At 40.9% G+C, this 21,701-nt stretch overlaps 2 protein-coding genes across 5 annotated transcripts in view; one reads left to right on the forward strand and one right to left on the reverse strand.

Moving 5' to 3' along the window:
* The window catches only part of ARHGAP10 (Rho GTPase activating protein 10), a 102,569-nt gene extending 97,752 nt beyond the window's left edge, over positions 1-4,817 (reverse strand). For both annotated transcript variants that reach the window (XM_083631149.1, XM_083631150.1), the window contains exon 1: positions 2,849-4,817. In XM_083631149.1, the coding sequence (XP_083487275.1) occupies positions 2,849-3,002 (154 nt within the window). In that variant the 5' untranslated portion in view covers positions 3,003-4,817. The remainder of the gene's footprint in view (positions 1-2,848) is intronic.
* On the forward strand, positions 2,851-20,366 carry PRMT9 (protein arginine methyltransferase 9). 3 transcript variants are annotated; one of them, XM_083631148.1, is made up of 14 exons: positions 2,851-2,966; positions 5,516-5,631; positions 6,836-7,026; positions 7,208-7,357; positions 8,138-8,374; positions 8,719-8,886; positions 9,931-10,033; positions 11,656-11,762; positions 12,790-12,982; positions 14,989-15,172; positions 16,572-17,256; positions 17,862-18,015; positions 18,637-18,759; positions 19,828-20,366. In XM_083631148.1, the coding sequence occupies exons 3-14, from the start codon at positions 6,842-6,844 to the stop codon at positions 20,041-20,043; spliced, it is 2,505 nt and encodes an 834-aa protein (XP_083487274.1). In that variant the 5' UTR covers positions 2,851-2,966; positions 5,516-5,631; positions 6,836-6,841; the 3' UTR covers positions 20,044-20,366. The 3 variants fall into 3 exon arrangements, with proteins under 3 accessions (XP_083487274.1, XP_083487273.1, XP_083487272.1); XM_083631147.1 differs by lacking the exon at positions 2,851-2,966 and adding an exon at positions 5,011-5,400; XM_083631146.1 differs by lacking the exon at positions 2,851-2,966 and adding an exon at positions 5,011-5,282.
* The last annotated feature ends 1,335 nt before the right edge of the window (positions 20,367-21,701 follow it).

Here is a 21,701-nt window from a genome sequence, read left to right on the forward strand (position 1 = left end):
GCCATATTATTACGCTGTTTTAAATGAGTATTCTATATTTGACATCCTTTAATAATGTTTTATTTTGAAATGTTTAAGGTAGTATTTGTTAACTTTGCTGTGTTGTGTATTCTATACTTGACCTCCTTTGCAATGTCTTATTTTGAAATATAAGATATTTCAGTTTCCTGTTAATTATGTTGCTCTGAATGTATATTTTATACCGGAACAACACCACCCCCAACTTGTGTGTGACCACATATATGTGTGGCGCCGGAAAGAATTAAGTAAATAAATAGAATCACCCTAGGAAATGGCAGGAGAGAGCTGGAGAGTCCTCATGGCTTGCGATGAGACCCTTCCTGAAGCCCAAAGAGGACATCAGTGAGGGCAGAGGAAGCCCTGAAGAGACCTGAGGTGCAGCAGGGCTTTGTTTAGGTGGCTCAGCCTTACCACTAATAGCTGCTGTGTGGGGTAGTGCAGCAGAAGCAACCACTTTCCTACGCATTCTCTAGCGTTCTCCAGAGCTTCAACTCTAAATATGTTGGTCTGGATTGGGGAAAGAGCAGAAGAGAGCGGGAGAGCAGGGGGAAATAGGCATTTAGAGGCATTTAGAGGGCGGTCCCCACTTTACACAATTTCACTTATGCACGTTGGGACCCAGAGCATGACCCCCGCCCACGGAAATGAGTGGACGCCTGCACTTGATTTTCTTCTGGCGTTTTAATGTAGGTTGTAAACCACTTTTAGACTTTTAAAAAATATATATAAAGCTGCATAGAAATGAAATGATTAGTAATAATAATACACACTCTCTTGATAATTTAAGTTGTCTTTTTCTGAAACTTTTCCAGCTCTACAATGTATATTTTGAAATGCAGTGACCAGAACTATGCACAGTATTCCAAGTGTGGTTGCACCATAGATTTATATAACAGCATTAATATTCACAGGCTTTTCTTTCAATCACTTTCCTAATGATTCCTAGCATGAAACTTGTCATTTTCACAATTGCCGCACACTGGTTGACATTTTCATCAAGCTATCCACCACAACCCCATGGCCCTGTTCCAGTCACCAACTTCACAAGCATTCCAGCTTGCGATATAGACCAATACTCCCTCTCCCTCTGCATTGTGGTGGGGGTTCTCCTGCCAACACAGAGCCAATTTGAGACAGGTGCAGGGGCACATGGGGGAAGGAGAGAGAGAGCAGAGCCCTGCTGCAGAACGTAAGTCCTTGTGCAGGGCTTTCACTGATACGGCTGGTTAGGTGAATCCTGTTATCAAGATATGAAAGAGTTACCAAAGGTACTACCTGAAACCTGAAATGAGCTACAAATGTATTCCAAGATTCATTTCTGTATAATATGTTCCTCTCTCTCAAACAGAAAACCTGAAGTGTTACTCAGAATAGTTAATACTGGCATTTCACACTTGCTATAGAAACCTTGTAATAGTTTGTGTCTTAATAAGAGACTAGTTCAAAGAAGCCAAGTCAATTTCCACCAGCTGCCAGGAACGTGTAATCAGTATGCTGACATAATGCAAGTTGAATTTACTATGGTATAAAGATATGTCTCAAAACAAACACTAATTTGAACATGAAACACAAAATTTTGCACACTGAATCAATGGAACTTGTTCCCAAGTAGAATGTGCAGCCTTAGGCAACTGAGGCCAACACTCGTAAATACATTTACCTGGAAGCAAGGCCCACTGGACACAATGGGACTTACTTCTTAATAAACATTTATAGGATTTCACTATGAAAACCAGAATTCTGGCCTAATGACTTATTGCAATTATATAATTGAATTCCTCCACAACATGACTGAGGTATACCATGTTCCCAGTTCTAGAGCATATTAATATCCATATGTGCACATGCAGATAGATTTGTGAACAATGCAAACTAAATTCCAAAAAGTTACATTATGTGTATATGCCCAAAAGTTTATTTAAATCACTAGTGCTTCATGGCCACTTGTGGCACAACAGAAGTACTCAAAAAATAAAACAAGCCACAAAACCCATAATGAAACCACATTTCGCATACATACTAGCCTTAGACTCTGGTTATTAGAGGCCTGAATGACAGCCAGGAACTGTGGTGGTCATAGAAATTTAATATTAGAAAGTCACTGGCTGTCCTTAAGCTCACTTTATTTTTAAAAATCAAATATGTTTTTAATACTTCCTGTCCTAAAAGGAAGAGAAGCTTGAAATATCATCTGCCAGAAGGCTAATATATACAGTCATCAGGAAGTTATTTATTTGTATGGGAATTCCTTCCAGTGTTTGTAAACCTTGTGTTTCATAATCCGGCTAGCATATGTGCTGTGTCAGATTTTTCTATTATTATTTATAACCACACAAGTAATTTCAGTTTGCATCCTGAAAGTTATGAGAACCTCTAAGGGGGTTTCTCCCAAGTATAGTGGACCGTTTGGCGGTTTTAGGTGTCAGGTATCAGAAAAGCCTGAAGTGTTTCATCATCGACCTGAAGAAGGGACAAGCTAGAGAAGTTTGAGACTTTCCCCTTGTCCTCAGACAGGCACGCCTCGGCAGCATTTGCAGATGCTCCTTTTCGCATTTCTGCAACTCCGCCGCCCCAGAGCCAGGAAACCCGAAACTCTCTTGCAAGATGCGCCGCTACCCGCCTTCGCCGCCCGAGGAACCAGATTCGGCGGAGCAGCAGCAGCCTCGGGCGGCGGCGGCAGCAGACCTTGTAGGGGCAAGGAGAAGCTCCCGACTCGCGGCATGCCGGAGAGCGGACTTTGCAACTTCGAGCCGCCCTCCGCCGAGTGGCTTTCATGCCCCCCCAACCAGCCCTCCTGCCCCCGCTCGCCCAACTTCTCCCCACTCACTCTTGGTGGCGGCGATGAGGCTCTTGCCATCCTTGAGCAGCTCCTTGATGAACTTGTTGGTTTTCTCCAGCTCGGCTTCGTGGGCTCGGATCCTCTCGCGGAACCAGGGGCTGTCCAGGTAGCAGTCGCTGAACTCCAAGGGCTGCAGCCCCATGGCGGCGGCGGCGGCGGCGGCACCCGGGCACCACTCCTCCTCCTCGCAAATCCCTCTAGGCTAAGCACCACCAGCAAGCCGAGCCCCGCTCTTCTCTTTCTGCTCTCCGCGCAGCGCCTCCTCAGCAGGGCGAAGCAGCAGCAGGCGGCGGGGCGGCGCGGCAGAGCCTCTCCCGGCGCAGCATGGGACCCGCGCGGCTCCGGCAAAACGCGCCCGTGGAAAGAGCAAAGCGACGCGGGGAGGGGAAGGAGGAGTCGAGCGCCCGGGACTAGGATACGGCGCTACCGGGGTTGCCAACGTAGCAGCTCCTTGAAGGGGAAAAGCAGCCTCTCGCCGCGGCCCGGTTGCGGCGGGAAAAAGAAAAACAAGCAGCTCCTTTCGGCATCCCAGCCCGCTTGCTTGGGCGAAAGAGGCGGCTCCGCCCCGGCGTGGCCTCGGCGCCGCCTTTTCCACAGCCCTAAGCTCCCACCCAGCGCCGGCCTTCTTCTCCTCCTCCTCCACCTTCCTTTCTTCCCGCTCGGGCTCCTTCCAGCGCCGGGCGCTTGCCTTCGGCTCCTCCCCTCGCAGCTGCCCAGGGTCTTACTTCTCTCACGCTCCTTTGCAGGCCCCACTCGAAGCAGGGGCGGCTTCTCTCCTCAGGCCAGAAACTCGCTCCTTACAACCAACACGTTGTTTACTCTTGCCCTGTCCTATGGATGCATTCAAATCTATTCGTATCCTCTCATTAAAGCCATCCCTTTACTTAGTGGGGCGTTTTTAACCTTCGTTTCAATAAAAGATTACCCAGAGCAGGAAACAGCTTATAATTTCTTATTGGTGAGGGTTCCGCCCACCCTTTCCTGTTTTAGCGCCTTTATATTCTGCTCCCAAAGGTTACCTTAAACGTCCCTTTCCGCTCTTAACAATTTTTGAGAATTTGTTTGCAGTTGGGTGTTTGAAATTTGAGGCTTCCAGTGAAGAGACAAATGTGGGACTTGGGTCCACCATTCTGGCACTACCAGCCAGCTCCAAGGTGTTGGTGAAACTGAAACTAACCACAATAAGATACTGTACTCTGCCATTAATATTGCCTTAAATAATGGGTCTAGTTAAGGGTGTGGTTCTGGGCTATAATTGCTCGGATTCTTTTTGTTAAATGGATTAACAGGCATGTTGCAAGTCTGGCTTGCCTTAAATGAGCCAAGCTCCGTGATGGATGGGAGATAGTTCCATGGTTTTGGAACTAAAACAAAAAAAGTGTCTTGTTGCACCTTGAAGATTTGCAGATTTGTTTATAGTATCAGCTTTCATTGATGAGAGCCCACTTCATCAGAAAAAGCCTAGTCTTGCAGTAAACTCTTGCTGCTAGTTCTCAATGGACAGTCAACACACATGCAAGACTAGGTGCCCCTCATTTATCCTGAACCCAGGCCACAGATTCATTTAAAGTACCAACACTTCCTAGGAACAAGCTTATCTAAAATCTACCTTCTTGTTTTCCCCAGCTAAAAGTTGCACAACTTTTCGTTCTGTTTGGGAAGTGGTTTGAGCTGTTCACTATCTTGCATTTTGTGAAATAGGGCTGAGCTAGTATGTTTCCATTAACTGTCCACGTTTCTACTTTTCTCTCCCTTTTTTTTGGCTCCCTGCCAGAAGACAAAAAAGATGTGTGTGATGGAAAAGCCCTATCTGCTGCTTGCAAACGTTTTGTAAAGCGCTGCATCCATTCCATCTAAAATCTGTCACAAATTGCTTTTCTAATCACACCCGCTAACATCCTTTCTCGCTCCCTTTTTTGTTAGCATCCAGCCTAAAAAGTTCTGTTGGATTTATAAATTCGTTTCCTTCATGAAGTTTTAGGTGGACCTAATAAAACTATAGCGCTATTGTTTCTTTCGCCCCCCCCCCGCTTCCTTCCTATTGTTTTTTTGTTTGTTTGTTTGTTTGTTTAAGCAACTCATGGAGTTGAAGTACTGTACAGCAGCCTCTTCGCCTCCTTTCTGCTCATGCGCAAACTTTATTGTAAGGCGGCGGTGTATTTTGCGCATGCGTAAAATACTACTACTCTCGTTTGCACAATCTCGGCGGAGAGGTTTCCAGGTCTGCAGACGGCTCTGGAAACTCGTCGCTATCGGTGCTAATCCCGTGTGCGCCGCGGAGCCCTGATCCCGTTTACTTTTCTCGCGATACTTCCTTCGCCCTACTCTAAGATGGCGTCCCTAGGCTTCTGCTGGAGCGTGTGCGAGTTTGCCTGGAGTTGTCCGGGCTGGTAGTCCCAGACCGCCCGGATGAATTGCCGAGGTGACTGACTCGCCATTCTTTCTGGCTGTCTCGGCCTCCCCCGGTTCGCTTTGCACACCCTGCGAACAAGCTCAACGGCGTCTCTTCCCACGCCGCATCCATCCCGACGTTCTGCCAAGTGCGCATCTCCGCCTGCCCTGGGCCCTCATTGTTGTTCTGAGCAATTGGGAAGCTGGGCGACGAATAAAACAGGTCCAAAAACCTTTTAACATCGAAATGTCTTGTGTTTTTAGAGGAAATGCCTGGTTTGCTTGCCTGGATGGCGTGCAGCAGTGGTTACCATACGGCGTGATCCACTCATGTTTACTCAGAAGTAAATCCCACTCATTCCAATAGGACTTACACCCAAGTAAGTGTGCCTGTTAATGTAAAGCAAGATTGCAGTTGCTTTTTGTTGGATACCGTAGTTTTTGTTGGCTCCTACCTGCACTAGTTCCATTACAGCTTTGATTCGCCTCCACTGCCCTTTGTCCTCACTCAACAGCAAATAGAAATATATGCCCCTATATATGTCCCTTTGTCTGGAAGGAATAGATTCACCAACCTCTCACATACTAATGTCATATTTTGTTAAAGACAAGCTGCATGTGTACAATTGTTTATGCCTGCCCATTTCCCTTCACTGTTACCATGATCTGTTTGGTTTACACTAATCAGTTAAAATATTACTGTTACTGCCTTCCTACTCCTTTAGTGTTTTTTTTAGCTGAGTGAAATTCCTCCAGCATATGTTAATGTTCACCTCTGTTCTTAGAATGAATTTATCAATCACATGGGCATCTGCATTACAAAATGTTTTAAAAACACATGATATATAAAATTCTCATTAGCAAACTCCTATGACCAGTAACAGTCACTAGGGCACAGAATAAATGAGCCTTGCCTGATCATGTCTCATTATAAAGATGTTATCCAGGCCCCTTGATAATATGTGTATTTTGGAATCACACAACATTCAATTATCTATAATAAGTTGTTTTAAAGTGCAGCTTCCCATGTTTTGCTTCCAGCAGGATCACAAGGAACAGAACTTAAAAAAATGCAAAAACATTAACCATGTGGTACTGAACACTATTCCTAGCTTTAACTGACAGATCAGGATCTGCAATTTTGTCATGGTCTGGCATAGCATGGGTCCTATCATTCATATATATATGGTAAAAAAATATACATTAAAGAGTGGGTCCCATAATTTATCTTTGGGCTAAAGGTGGGTTCCATGTTAGAAAAGAGTGAAGATCAATGTCCTAATCTGCAGTTTGTGTTGCACTCACAACAACAATCACACGGTGTCCTCTACTCCCACACTTGGGAACCAGCATGCATCCAATTTGCAAAACGCTGCAAATGAATCTATAGGTGTTGCATTCATTAGCGCTTTGCTGGAACTCTAACCTGAAAAATAGTAAGTGCATTTGCAAGAAATGTCTCTTGCGTATGTTAAAGCACTTTCACTCTTGTAGCGATTGGGCTATAATGAGTGCAAAAATGTTGATACAACATTTTGTTTGCAACTTTTTGTAACACTGCAATAAATGTTTTTGTTTTGGCAGTTCAGAATGCCTAACTCTAAGAGGAGATCTCGGCATAGGCGCAATGTTGGTCAGGAAGCTGGGAGGCGTGAATTAGTGTCTAGATCCTTGCAAAGTGCTCAACACTGTCTGGAAAATCAGGACTTTGGAACTGCATATGCCCACTATCTCTTGGTATTGAATCTAGCTCCTGAGCTTAAAAATGATGTCAAGGTAAGCAGTTGTTCTTTGTTCAGTCATTCTCTCTGACAAATAGGTTTATTTGTGTACAAGTTTAGAGACAGAAAATAACATGCAAATAGGCCATTGCATGCCATATATCTATTTACCAATAAAAACATTTAATTAGCGTGAATAAATTAATTTTTGCGACTAAACTATCACTTTCCTTTGGGAAACATTTCAGTATACCCTTTGTAAATGGGCAGAAGAGCTGAATTCTCTCACACGATTTCAAGATTTATTTGATTGCTATGAGCATGCCCTGGAATTATTTCCTAATGATGAAGTTATATGTAACAGCATGGGGGAACATCTTTTCAGGTTTGTAGTTGCCCTTGGTTGTGTTGTATTTTGACTAAGAATTCTAGCATAGTGCTTCTTAAATTTCCATTAATCTCACACATTCCATTAAATACCTAATCCTAAATGCACAGGTATCTAGCAGTGTTGTGATTACTTCTTAGTGTAGGGCTCAGAAGGGAAAAGTCTTGCACAACTAAGATGTGTTATAATACCTTTCGTGTCCACAGTACTGTTTAATGTACAATGTGCTTTATTTTTTGGTCTGAAAGACCTCCACACAGCATATAGTTAAACTATTTAATTCACTACCACAATATGAGTAGTGGCTATAAACTTGGATAGTTTTAAAAAAGGAGATAAGGCAAATTCTTGGCTACTAGTCATGATGGCTGTGTACTGTGTCCAGAATCAGAGGCGCAATGCCTCTGAATATAAATTGCTGGGATGCATGAGTGGGAGAGTGTTGCACTTTGGTCCTCCTTCCAGGTTTCCCATATGCATCTGATTGGGCACTTTGAGAATGATGCTGGACTACATAGACCTTTGGTCTGATCCATCATGATTCTCGTTATGTTCTTATGATTTGGTCACAGCAAATCTTAGTGTTAGTTGATTAGTAGTTTGACAAGTTGCAGTAGGTGTCTTTTTCATTTACACAATGCAGTTCAGATTTGTGCTCTTTGCAGTCATTGGTGATGTGTTCTCAAAATGTAAGTGTAGGTTTTTGTATAATATTTATGGCTGAACGATCTGCTTGCTAGTTTAAGTTTCATTTTGATTGTGTCACTTTCTTCACAGAATGGGCTTTAGGGATGAAGCAGCTGCATATTTCCATAAAGCTGTGAAGCTAAACCCTGACTTTCCAGATGCAAAAGAGAATTTTTATCGTGTTGCCAACTGGGTGGTAGAACGATGGCACTTCATCATGCTTAATGACGCCAATAGGAATTTGCTGTATCAAAAAGCAATTGAAAAGGCTGTCTGTTCAGGGTGCAGAAGTGTTCTTGACATTGGAACAGGAACAGGAATTCTCAGGTTTGTTGCAAATTCAGTTAATGTAAATGTGTTGATATTTTTTTCTGAATATTGTGAAACAGATAATAAATTTGCTTTGCTAGGGGGTTTTCTGTGTGTTGTGTTAACTTATTTAATGTGCTCTTCTAAATTAGGTTGAAAGTGCCCTGTAATTACTATGTAACAAAGGGTGGTCTGAAAGGTTAAATAAATTAAAAGTCTCCTCAGTCCCAATTTGATACAGAGGGCCCATTTAAGGTTATTAAAATATTTTAGTTAATATTTGATTTGAAAAATGTTATATTAATATTTTGTCAAAACAAGAATCTCTGATGATTTCTGTTTAATGTCCTCTAATGTTTCAGCATGTTTGCCAAAAAGGCTGGTGCACCTTCCGTCTATGCGTGTGAGTTATCGAAGACCATGTATGAATTGGCTTGTGAAGTGCTAGCTGCAAATGATTTGGATGGAGAAATCAAACTACTTCACATGAAATCTCTTGATATAGAAATCCCAAAGCACATCCCTGAAAGGTTACTCTTATATTCTGTTGTGACATCTTACTTATTTTTCTAACAGAATTGACAATTTGCACTGACAAATTGTAATCTTGTCTTATTGTAATCTTGTCTTATTTCTAACAGAATTGACCTCCCACACTGCAGGTGCTAAACATTTTGGGTTTTTTTATCTTCGTGGCACATTTCTTTCATCTTTAAGCCATCCAAATAAGCTTCCATTAAACAGTGTGCAGCTGAATACATTTATAAACTGTTCCTTTATATTCCCTATATACTGTTACTTATTTATTTCCTGAATAACTCAGAACATCTGTCCAGAATGTTTTTATTTTATTTTAGAAGGCAAAACCTTCTTCAGAATTAATTTCAGTAAATACCTTACGATCTAGAAAAAAAACTTTGCCAGCCTGGTATTCTCCAAATGCTTTGAATTGCAATTCCCTTTAGCCCAAGCCAGCATGGCTATGTCAGCCACAGCAGATTGGAGCGGTAGTCTAAAGCATCTGCAGGCATCACACTGGCGATGGCTACTCTAGCACAGCTAACAGTGGTGGCAAAGCATAGAATCATATGCTGCATCCCCAGGACCAATCGAAATGTCACCTCCTTGCTCTGGAAGCTGATCCTACTTCCTTTATCAAGACAGTAGCTGAACAGAAATGCCTGCAAGGGGCTTTTCCAGAACTGAGGTGTAATGGGGAGATAGTTGCCTATGGCCTGCAATGCAACATTCCAAATAACTGCAGACAATCTCTTTGCCATTCCACTCACCCCCCCCAAAAAAACCCCACCACTTATCATAAACTTTTCTGGTATATTAGAATAACTAAGAACTGTGAAAGGTAGTTTTAGGGCCAGGAGGTCAGAAAGGATGCTGGCTTATCTTAAGCAGAGGCCAAAAACCCAGCATAAAATTTGATTACTCAACACAAGAAGAGACTACTGATTTCACGTTAGTAGATTTTAAGTCCTGCTTCAGGTTTTATAATTTTCTTCCATTGCTGATTATAGTGGTTCTGAACTACTGCTTTCTTTTTATAACACTATATTTAATAGAGTTTCCCTGGTTGTCACTGAAACGGTAGATTCTGGTTTATTTGGAGAAGGAATCGTGGAAAGCTTGATCCATGCTTGGGAGCATTTGCTTTTACCGCCAAAGGCAAGTATCTATGGGTGTCTTAAGGCCTGATACACTGTAAAAATGATTTTGCACTATGACTGCTACGGATAGCAATGAGATCAAGGCTCTGCAGCCTCGCAATAATGTTTTAACATTTTTCTTTTATTAGTTCCCATAAACAGCGAACTAGAAACGTGAAATGTAAACATTACTTACACAGGTCTTCCAGATCACATAAGAAAGTTTGCTTGCCAGCACTGCAGCTCCCTAGAGTCTAGTAGCACTGGCATGGAGACTTCCCATGCGATCCAGAAAGAGCACATGGGAAAGAACATTTAAGTGTCCTCACAGTTAAGTGGACCCTTAAGGCTGGGAAAGTCAATTGCGGTAGGCTGTACCATTCTTTTCAGTACGGAGTGAGAGATTAGACAAGTGTGTGAGAGAGTTTGTTGAAGAAGTACTAACCTCAGGCCAGCTCTATATATAGAACATGTTTTAAAATTTTGGGCTGGATTCAACTAACCCATTCTGCTAGTGGAAGCCACTGCAAAGACTCCTGCTAGCGTTGTGGGGCTTTCCCATTCTTCTCCTGGCGCTGCCCGCCCCCCACCTCTCCCATATCCACTATGGAGGGTCAGGAGAACCCCCAAAACTGCACAGGGAGAAGAGATGGGAGATGGTTCCATCAGGCAAGCAGAAATGCTTGCACTAACGAATCAGTCTCCTTAGCACTACATTGAATTCCACACATTGAATGTAATGCAAGGAAAATGCCATGACTTAAGAGTGCGCAGCTGTTGCAAAATAAAAATGAATTGTATTCACAATTTAATTTTTTGAATGTGTCTTGAAGTTCTAGATTCAAAACCAATGAGGGCATGTTTCTTACCCCTCTGCTCATAGTACTGGTTACTGTATTTTTTTAAAAATGAAAGATTTCCCCTTCTCATAGTGATTAATTCCTTACCTCAAAAAAACTCATTAAGGGTCTTCCATTGTAGGAATTTATGAGATGATGTTACATATTACAACAGAAGACAAAATAGTTACGGTTGTGGAAGATTATTCTTCAATAAATTTAATAAATGGCTGAAATGTTTTCTCTTTTAAACAACTGATATAGATATTGTTTCTGATATCACTAGTGCTGAAAGTTATCTAACATGCTTTTCAAATAGCCATATGTGTTATACCATAATATCTTTATTTTTAATTCAAGTCAAAATGTGTTCTAGACTGAGGGTTGGCTTGGCAACAATCTCTCATTTTGCACAATGAATAGAGCAGATTGAAAAACAATTAAGACAGACCTTTTTTCCACTCAGCTGAAATCCAAATATTTATACTTAACTTGACGCAGCCAAACCTTAACTTAATCTGTGTACAGTGACTGAACAGTTTATATTAATTTTGTGTTTTAATTGTATGTTAATCTATTTTTAGCGTAATGTTAATTTTATCAGTTTTAAGTGTTTTTAATGGTTTTAAACTTTTTTATTGTTAACCACTTAGATATTATACGATTAAGCAGTATATAAATTTAAAGATAATGGAATAAGTTTTTGTGAATAGTAGTCTTGTTGTATAGTTTTGTAGCTTTGTAACTTTATCTATCTATCTATCTATCTATCTATCTATCTATCTATCTATTTATCAATCAGCCCAATGATGGCAGAGTTAATGCTGAAAACTATGGTAAAGTTATACCAGCAGGAGCTATTGTGTGGGGCATGGCAGTGGAATGCGGAGAGATACGCAGACATCATAGGTATGTTTGTGCTGCTGATATACGTTGGGAAAGCATGTTTAAACTTGGACAGGGAAGAGGAAATGTCTCCCTTTTAAAGATAAGATTTTTATTTTGCTCATCCTGCTTGTTAGGTTGGATTCCACATAAGTGGAAGTAACAATAATTTTGAGTTTTCTGCACTAAAATTCAGAAAACTCGAATCAGCCTTTTGCCAAAACGAAGCTCATCCCACATGGAAGATGTCAACCCATTTTCAATTTGTTCATCAATTTCCACTTACGTTCTGTTTTTATAGAATCCTCTCTTCATGTGCAAGAGCCCAACGTAATTTTTAAAGAAGGGAGTAAAACTTTCAGGATATAAATACTAGAATGTGGGAAGGCTATTAGATTAATACAATTTATTCTATGCTGTTAGTTTAATTGACTGTGTTTTTACATTGTATGTTATTAACAAAACAACCCTGCCTTTCTTATTGTTGAAAAGAAAGGGATATACATGTTAAAATAGAACACAATCATTACATATGTCTTTAAGCTCAGCAAATCTTTTTTGTGAGCCTCTCCTTAATGTGCCAAGAACCAATGCTGAGTTCAACACTTTCAAAGTGTTGGTGCTGACCTTTAAAGCCCTAAACGACCTCGGTCCTGTATACCTGAAGGAGCATCTCCACCCACATTGTTCTTCCCAGACACTGAGATCCAGCACCAAGGACCTTCTGGCGGTTCCCTCATTGCGAGAAGTGAGGTTACAGGGAACCAGGCAGAGGGCCCGCCCTGTGGAACGCCCTCCCTTCAGATGTCAAGGAAATAAGCAGCTATCCTATTTTTTAAAAGACATCTGAAGGCAGCCCTGTTTAGGGAAGTTTTTAATATTTAATGCTGTATTGTTTTTAACACTCGATTGGGTGCCACCCAGAGTGGCTGGGGAAATTCAACCAGATGGGCGGGGTATAAATAAATTGTTGTTGTTGTTGTTGTTATTCATGAATTGCATGATTTTGTCTTGTCAAACCTAATTTCTGTCTATTTCTTTGTTTTCTCAGGGTGGATGCAAAAGAAATTGCTGGTGTGTGCTTGCCAGAAACATTGGAGTTCCACAGTCCAGTGTACGCTTCTGTAAACTCGGATGAAAGTCTTGAACCTTACACCACTGAAAAACTCAGCAGAGTTCCTGGTGGCTATACGGCCCTCACAGAACACTTCCAAATTTTGACAGCCAACTTTAACAACCTGCAGGTAACTTTTGGATCACATGGTGAACGAAACGTTTATCAATTGCAAAAGGATTAATGCAGAGGTAAAAGAGAGGTTCATCTGGATTTTGTTCTGTATGGTGAGATGGAGGTGCACAGAAGATAAAAATATGACTGAGGGTATTCTACAACCCCAGAGTGGAATTAAGAAGGGACAGAAAGTTGAGAACTGAGATGGGGAGCCTGTGCCCCCTAAGAATGTAGTTGAACTTTCATCAGCCCCATCTAGCAGAGCCATTGGTCATGGATGTTCAGAGTTGTAGTATTTTGACATCTGAAAGGCAATAGGTTTCCCATCAGTGGAATAGGAAGACAGGTTTGCCATACAGTTCTACAAACTATTTCTTTTAGGAGCAGTCAGCATTGGATATTGCAAGCAGCTATAGTCCTTCTAGATAGGCTCTGAGCTAGTACCAGTTAAGCCTGAGAGGGTAATGTGTTTCGTCGATCATGCAAGCATGCCTCTTTGATTTTTGACCCATGGGAAAATGTTTGCAAGCAAGATCTTAAAATACACCCCCTTGTATACAGGCAATTATTGCCATGCTCTGAATCAATAACTCTGTTTTCACCTTCACTTTATCTGGCATCTGAGATTAATAGGCAGAGTACAGCAAAGCACTTTAATAGAAACTATAATGCAGTGATCTGTGGTATGTTCCATCAAGATTTAAATACTTAATATTATATGTTTAATTTTTTAATACTTCTGGCCAAAACTGTTGTATGCTGAACTTGAGCTGCCATTGAATCCTAAAATATCAGTTTCTTGCAAAGGAGAAGCATATAAAGAGTAAAAAGGCCATCTTGGGAAATGTAGAAAAGGGTGGGTATCAGGGAGGGCAGGAAGACTCCATTGTTGAACAATGAAACTGGACTTCAGTGTTCTCTACTTGACACCTGCATATAAATTTGCTATTAATTGGTGGTGGTGAAAACCCCCCATCCTTTGAAAACAAAGAATTAAAATAAATAATCTCAAGAGTGGTTTACGTAAGAAAGGAAAGTTTTGGAGCATGACATTCTTTTTTATTTTGGTTTTCCTTACTCCTTGGAACCCAATTATGACTAGTATTTGTCTGGGCTCAGCAGGCTATGATTCTTCTGGAAAAAAAGGCATCCCCATTTAGTGAGATTTCCATATTGGGTCCTAAAATATGTAATCATAATATATCTACTGCCAAATGTTAGGAAGACTGTACAATAATTATTATGACTTTTATATTTTTCTTTCATTCAAAGAAGACTCTTATTTTTAGCTACCATTTTCTTAAAACCATTTACATTCTGTATATTTTTAGATTTAAGATGGATTATAAGGCAGTTCGAATCCCCACGTTGGGGTGAGCGCCCGTTGTTCGGTCCCAGCTCCTGCCAACCTAGCAGTTCGACAGCACGTCAAAGTGCAGGGAGATAAATAGGTACTGCTCCGGCAGGAAGGTAAACGGTTTTCCGTGTGCTGCTCTGGTTCGCCAGAAACAGCTTAGCCATGCTGGCCACATGACCCGTAAGCTGTCTGCAGACAAACGCCAGCTCCCTCGGCCAGTAAAGCGAGATGAAAGCCGCAACCCCAGAGTCATCTACGACTGGACTTAACAGTCAGGGGTCCCTTTACCTTTACCTATAAGGCAGACAATTGGAGGTGCTCAGCCAGCAGCGGGGACTTGACTGAAGAGCAAGACGTGATGATGCCCATCAATTTGGATGGCTTTAAAAAAGGGATCAATCAAATTCATGGCCATCAATGGCTCATAATCATTATGGCTATATATTACATCCAATATTGGAGGCAGTGTGCTAGGAAACTTCAGTAGGAAAGCACTGTTATGCCCTTGACCTGCTTCAGAGATCTGGTTGGCCATTGCGGAACAGAATGCTGGATCAGATAAGTTTTTAGTGTTATTCATCAGGGATCTTATGTTCCTATTCAGAAGGGCTCTTCTAATGCTCTCCAACATATTTTGCTTCTTTTTTACCATTCTTGGTTAGGAGCTGAAAAGCTTTGCAACTCGTAAGCCATCCAAGATCAACATGCCTGTTATTAAAGCAGGAATACTAGATGCCATTGTGGTCTGGTTTACGTTACAGCTTGATGATGAGCACACACTCTCTACAAGTCCAAGTGAGGACACCTGTTGGGAACAAGCAGTGTACCCCGTACAAGGCCTCCTTGGTATGTCTTCAGGGTTTTATTTTTACAATGACATTAAAATGCATTTTCTTTCTATGATATCTGTCTGGCTTGTTTTGTACGTTTGAGATGAGAGGTGGGATTTCTAATAAGCAAAAAGAGTTTGCAGGTAGCATTCATAGGAACTATTTATCATACTGAGAAAAGTGAAGGTCCTCAACACTGAAAGCTTACACTTTATGGAAATGTCATTTCAGTGTATCTGGGGTGGGGAACTGAATTCTGATGGAATCCTTACCTTTCCGCACAAGTCAACTTTGATGGGTGGATGTCAAATGCCTGATGTCAAGGGGCATTGTCAAAGGGGCTTGATGTAACAGCCAAACAACTAGACCTTGAAGTTAGTTTGCAGAGGGATTCAAACTGTGCCAGCAAATAGGCATCTTCCCTCTGCTTATGAGACAGTCTCTTGTGCAGCTGCTCTCAATGAGCCCCACATTAAACAAGTGGAAGCACACTTTCAATTGCATTACATGATTAATAAATCAGTCAAATTTACTTGAATGAAATCCTTAAATAGACATGGCAACTGAGACGATACCAGCCATGCATCATCAGGATTCCCAAACAAAAAAGGCTTGGCAGAATAAATTGAAAGCAAGGACTAGTAAAATTTGGCAGCTGGGAGTAGGAATTGGGAGTAAGTGGGGATGTAAAAAGGGAGCTGTAAAAGTGGCAAACCTCATTTATCCTAAGCAAGTTCCTATATTTTCAGTTTAAAACAAATGCTTACTCAAAGTTAATCCCACTTAGTTCAGCAGCATTTCAGGGAGTACTTCCACTGACCTCAGTGGGAAACATGCTTAGGAACACATGGTTAATTTCCAATTTAATTTCTAATATATATATCTTCAACTATTTCAGCCTAAAGTCTCAGAATTTTGACAGATAATATGATTGTATTTTAAAGTTTATGTCTGCATTCATCAGGGCAAGTGTGTGCTAATCATTACTCTGGACACAGGATAGAAAACAAAATTGTGAAGTTTTACAGGATCAACTTGGCTAAGCAGTTAATCCATGTTCCTGTTGATACCCACTTTCCCCACCACCACCTCCTTTCTAACATTTTCTCATATTTCCTTTCTATCATGCATCACTGACAGATAGTTTGAGTCATTTTTAAATAGAAACTTTGTTTTTACTGTGTAAGCCGCTAACATTGATAAATTTGTGAAAGCTGTAGTCAGTTGTGCTCTGCATTAAGACACCCACTGGGCCTCTTTTGCCTCCATTCTAATAAAATCTGCTTGGCACGTGTTGCAGCAGCAGAGGCTGATCAGAGGAGCTGTTAAAGTAGTGCACATTTTAGGAAGACTAGAACAGTAGCGAAGGCACAGTGAATAATGTATTTCATTCTTCATCCTTGTGCGATTTGAAGATTACACTGTGAGATCTGGGGACTCGGTTACAATGGAAATATCATGCCAGGACTGCTATCTAAGGATCCAGAAGATTTCTCTTGTGACCTCAGAATATGGAATGGATGTGGAAAGAAATTTCAAGGAGAAGAATAGTGAGGCTGAGCTCTGCAGTGCTCTGGCCAGCCTTCAAACAACAAATGCACTGGGACAAGAATGCATGCTGGAATCTACTGAGATTGCTTTACTGAACAATAGGAGATACCACGAATGTTTTAAAGCTGCAATAGGCAAAGTGCTGTCATCCTTAAGCCTCTGTGAGCATTCCATGGATGTGGACAGCCACAGTAATGAACTGAATCTTGAAAAGAACCAAAGCAAGAACTCAGTGACTCCTGATCCTTTGTATGTTTTGGACGTATCAGAGGGCTTTTCAATTTTGCCAGTAATTGCAGGCAAATTTGGGCCAGTTAAGGCCTACAGCTCTGTTGAAAAAGAACAGCACCAAGTAGCTCTCAGCCTGATTTCAGAAGCTAACAAATTTCCTAAGGAAACTTTAGAGTTTTGGCTCAACCACCTACAGGATGAAAACATGGTATTACAGAGACCAAAATCTGACAAGTTATGGAGTATTATAATTTTGGATGTCATAGAGACTTCTGGTCTAATTCAGCAGGACGTGATGGAAAAGGCTGCAATATCCAGGTATTGTATAACATGAAATTTTCCTGGACTGTATTTTACTGTTATATTCATGCATAAAACCTTAGCCAACGTAATATAATTTGGAATGATACTTAGCCAAGAGACTCTTGGAAAGCAGTTTGTTCTACATTGAATCCATATGTGGACAGAGCTTTTCAAATTAATGAGGCGGTTGTAGCTTTATGGGTCATAGCAATGTAGTTTCGTGTAAGACTGAGAATAAACCTATTTAAAATTAAGCGTATAAAATTAAAAGAAGATGGAGTTGGCTCTTACTGTTTGGTCATGCTTCTTTGCAAAAAACAAAAACAAGCATAAACACACCAAAGTATTTTAAACAGAATGCTTCTGATTGATGGTCTAAATCTTGATTTGTTAAAGGAAGCCTGAGGACAGTGTGGAGAGAATAGTTGTGAACAGTGCTTTTTTCTGGGGGGGGGTGCAGGGGTACGCATACCCCTAAACATTTTGTAAATCTAAGTTTGGCCTCATTGAGGGGCAGTATTTCAATATGAGTAGGAAAGTGAGAGTACCCTTAAACTTTTTTTTTTTTAAGAAAAAAAGCACTGGTTGTGAATGTTAACACTTTATATTTTTTTTTATAGATGTTTGCTTCACTCTGGAGGGAAGATATTCCCACAGCATGTGAAGATGTATGGAATGCTTGTGGAATCTAGGTCATTGCTACTTGAGACCACAGTTCAAGGGACAGATCCCACCCTCGGTTTCAACATTGCACCTTTTATCAACCAGTTTAAGGTATGAAATGTGTTATATTCATCTATATCCAGTTTAGCATGCTGTCTCAAAGATTAGGGTGCCAGAAAAAAGCTTCAGTGTTTTATTAAGGCCACAATCCAGAGAACATCAGCTTCAACCCTGTATGCCCAGGGGAAGGCCTTTCCCTTTTCTTAAAAAAAATTAAAATGAAGGTTTGCAGTGTGACACGGTGAACTGCTGATCAAAGAAAAACATCTGTCTCACTGGATATGCAGCTGTCAAATCTTTATCAAAGCCTAATTAATTTCTTCATGTAATGTTTTGCAAATAGTTTTCACTATTTTACAGTAACAATAAGGACATCTGATTTAAGACTTGGAAGAACCAGCATTTATTGAAAGCAGGGGAACTGTTAATTCCAATAGTTTTGTGCAGAGCAAAATTGATGACCAGCATTTGCAAGGAATATGTTAAGAAAGTAGGGCTATTTGAGCTATCCTGATGCTGCGGTACAGACATCCTTTTGCCTAAAGTGGGAAAAGACCTAGAAATATATGCCCTGGCAACCGAACTGGTCACTTGCCAAAGACACACCACAGCTTTTTGAAAAGGTATCACAATGATACAATTAATCTCAAAACATGGTATATTCCATTTCAGGTTCCTGTCCGTGTTTTTTTGGATATGTTCACACTTCCACACACACCTTTGAGCAAATCAGTGGAACTTCTGCGAGTGGATCTCATGAATCCATACTTGAATTGCTCTAGTAGAGAAGTTAAGGTAAATCTAGGAGATGGTAGATATTGCATGCTTTAGTTTATTACTCTGTCATTCTTTAGTATCAATGTTGCATTTATGGAATTGCACAAGTAACTGACATGTTCAGTGCTTGATACTTTTGGTACTAGTACTTCACTAAAACGTTACCCCCTTTTAAAGCAGAAAATCACACCATTTCTATTCTTGTTCATTTGGTTCTGGCTTGTGTGGAGTTTACTGCCTGCAGTCAGAATTAAGTCTCATTGCATTCTAGCTGGGATACCAATTACCAGATGAACATGGGCCATTCATCTTCACAAGAGAAATTATGGTGGGGCAGTGTATCTGAAACCTAGAGATACACTGGGATTGTACTATGCAGAGAAAGCTAACTTTTTGCCCTCCACCTTCCATCACTCCTAGACAATATAATAATATAATAATAATAATTTATTATTTGTACCCCGCCCATCTGGCTGGGTTTCCCCAGCCACTCTGGGCGGCTTCCATAGAAATAAAAAATACACTAAAATATCACAGATTAAAAACTTCCCTTAAGATGTCTTCTGAATGTGAGGTAGTTATTTATCGCTTTGACATCTGATGGGAGGGCGTTCCACAGGGCGGGCGCCACTACCGAGAAGGCCCTCTGCCTGGTTCCCTGTAGTTTTGCTTCTCGCAATGAGGGAACCACCAGAAGGTCCTCAGCGCTGGACCTCAGCGTCCGGGCAGAACGATGGGGGTGGAGACGCTCCTTCAGGTATACTGGGCCGAGGCCGTTTAGGGCTTTAAAGGTCAACACCAGCACTTTGAATTGTGCTCGGAAACGTACTAATCAGGGATGGAGTAATCATTCAAAACATATTGGAACACCACAGCGGCTAACTCTATCTTCCCTAGCCCTCTTGAAAAACTGATATACAAAATCACTGAAGATAAACTCTTGGGTGTCTGAAAAAGCAAGATGCAAATTGGCAATAGAGAAATCTTCCTCAAGCAAGCTTGAATTTAAATAATACAAATTTTTGTTGTTGTATTGTGGGGGGAAAGTTGATTGCTATATAGTAACATAAAATCTTACTTTTGTAGGTCGAAGTTTGTAAAGCAGGTCACGTGACTGGTATTCCATTTTGGTATCACGTGTACCTCGATGAAGACACTGTTTTAGATACATCAAGCAAGTCATCCCACTGGAAACAAGCTGCTATTGTGTTAGATAAGCCCATTCAAGTTCAAGCAGGAGATGAACTTGTGCTCGACGTTCAGTATCGCAACAGTAACGTTAGCATTACAGTACAACAGTGAACTGCCATCAGCTACAGTGTTTTTACTGTTTTAAAAAGCCTACAGTAGCTTAGTTATTTATGCTTAAGTTAATCATGTCTTAGGGTCACACTTTTGAGTCTATTTGAAGGTCTAAACATCGACTGAACTATTGTGAAATTCAGCACAACTTGTTTAGCAATAAAGCCATGGACCATAAAGAGTGGAGAAAGCATGCATTTCTGCCTAGAAGTCTGTGTAAGATGTCTACAATGCTGAATAACTTAATATTTGTATTCTTACTTGCCTTTTTGAGAACTATATGAATTTGAGTATAAAAAGTAAAATGGAATGGAATGCCACAACATGCCTGTTCACATCTCACTTTGAAGGTTAATAGAGTAAAAATGAATTTGCTGGGCAGCAACAGTGTTGTACAGATTGACTACTCATACACTCCCCTGGAAAAACAGATTCTTCAGTTACAGAAACAAGTAGTTTCTTGAGAGGTGGCAGTGGTGAGAACCTTTTTGTTGTAAATGCCTAAACATGAATTACAACATGCTAAACATTTTTTTGTGAAAACTAGCAGATAACAGATCCAGTAACGCTAGTTTCAGGAAGGATGAAAAATCCTTAATGGGTAAGAAAAATATTTTAGGTATGGTTTGGCTGTATCTAATTGTGATCTAGAAGACAAACAGCTTCTTTTAAATCATGGGATGTAGTTCTGTTTCTGCATGTAAAATACCATAATCACACAGATGTTACTACTGTCTACCGAAGTATCTTGGCCAGCATGAACTTCCTTTCCCCTTTCCACTGAAGTAGCATCACTTGCAGTGACTGCAGTATGAAAGCAGTGTCCATCTAACAAGCAGCTGGCTATCCAATAGCGGTCACACAAAGCAGAAAGACGAGTAATGAGTATAAAGAAGGAACAGCCCTGGAAAGACTGAAATGAGATAGGGAGAAAAGGACAAGAGGAAAACAAAGAAGACATGGAGAAAAATGAACAAAGCCCCAGAGTGGACGTTAGCAGACCAAAAAAGGGCAGTGGGGAAAGAAAAGGCACACAGAATAACCCTACCCAGCAGCTCCAAACTGCTGGAGCTGCAGTAGCTAGTCAACCAGAAACAAGGCACCATAAACAAATGTTAGAAAGAGGCAAAAAGCATAAATCGGTTTAGTTTTAATGTTCACACCCCACTCCTGGGACAGCCATCAATGCAGAGTTGGTTAAGTTACCATTAATAAACTTGGAGGGAAGATACCACCTCCTTGAAGGAGCCAAAAATGGCTCACCACAGATTACCCCACCATCCTTTTGCTGAAGTCCATGTTCATTGCTAAGATGCCTAAATCAAGCTTACAGGCAGTATTCCTAGATGGCAACAAACCACAGGATGAAAAGCAAGACAGAAGAACCAGAAAATTCTAATTGCTAAAAGACAATGTACCTCTATAGCCTAGTCTTTGCCCTTTTTTCCTGGAGTAAACCCACCTGTGGTTAAGGAAGGCATTGTTTGCACTCAAGAGAATATTTGCCCCTTTGAAATTAAGCATAGGAACTAAACTATTGGTGAGCATTATCTTTTGGTCTTCCCTTGATTTGTGTGATCTAGGAATGGGGGGGTGAGATGCCTCTCCCATCAGAGTCAATAGTTAACCATTAAAAAAAATACCATGAAAAGGAGCTC

The sequence above is a fragment of the Podarcis filfolensis genome, assembly GCF_964270895.1.
Source record: "Podarcis filfolensis genome assembly, chromosome: 9".
In the NCBI taxonomy this organism is placed as follows: Eukaryota; Metazoa; Chordata; class Lepidosauria; order Squamata; family Lacertidae; genus Podarcis; species Podarcis filfolensis.

What these genes read in the sequence shown, in the direction of transcription:
- PRMT9 (XM_083631148.1), top strand. Translation starts at nt 6,842, where the DNA reads ATGCCTAACTCTAAGAGGAGATCTCGGCATAGGCGCAATGTTGGTCAG. An exon ending in ATGGGGGAACATCTTTTCAG is followed by an intron (nt 7,358 to 8,137) that starts GTTTGTAGTTGC and finishes CTTTCTTCACAG; the next exon opens with AATGGGCTTTAGGGATGAAG. An exon ending in CCCCGTACAAGGCCTCCTTG is followed by an intron (nt 15,173 to 16,571) that starts GTATGTCTTCAG and finishes TGCGATTTGAAG; the next exon opens with ATTACACTGTGAGATCTGGG.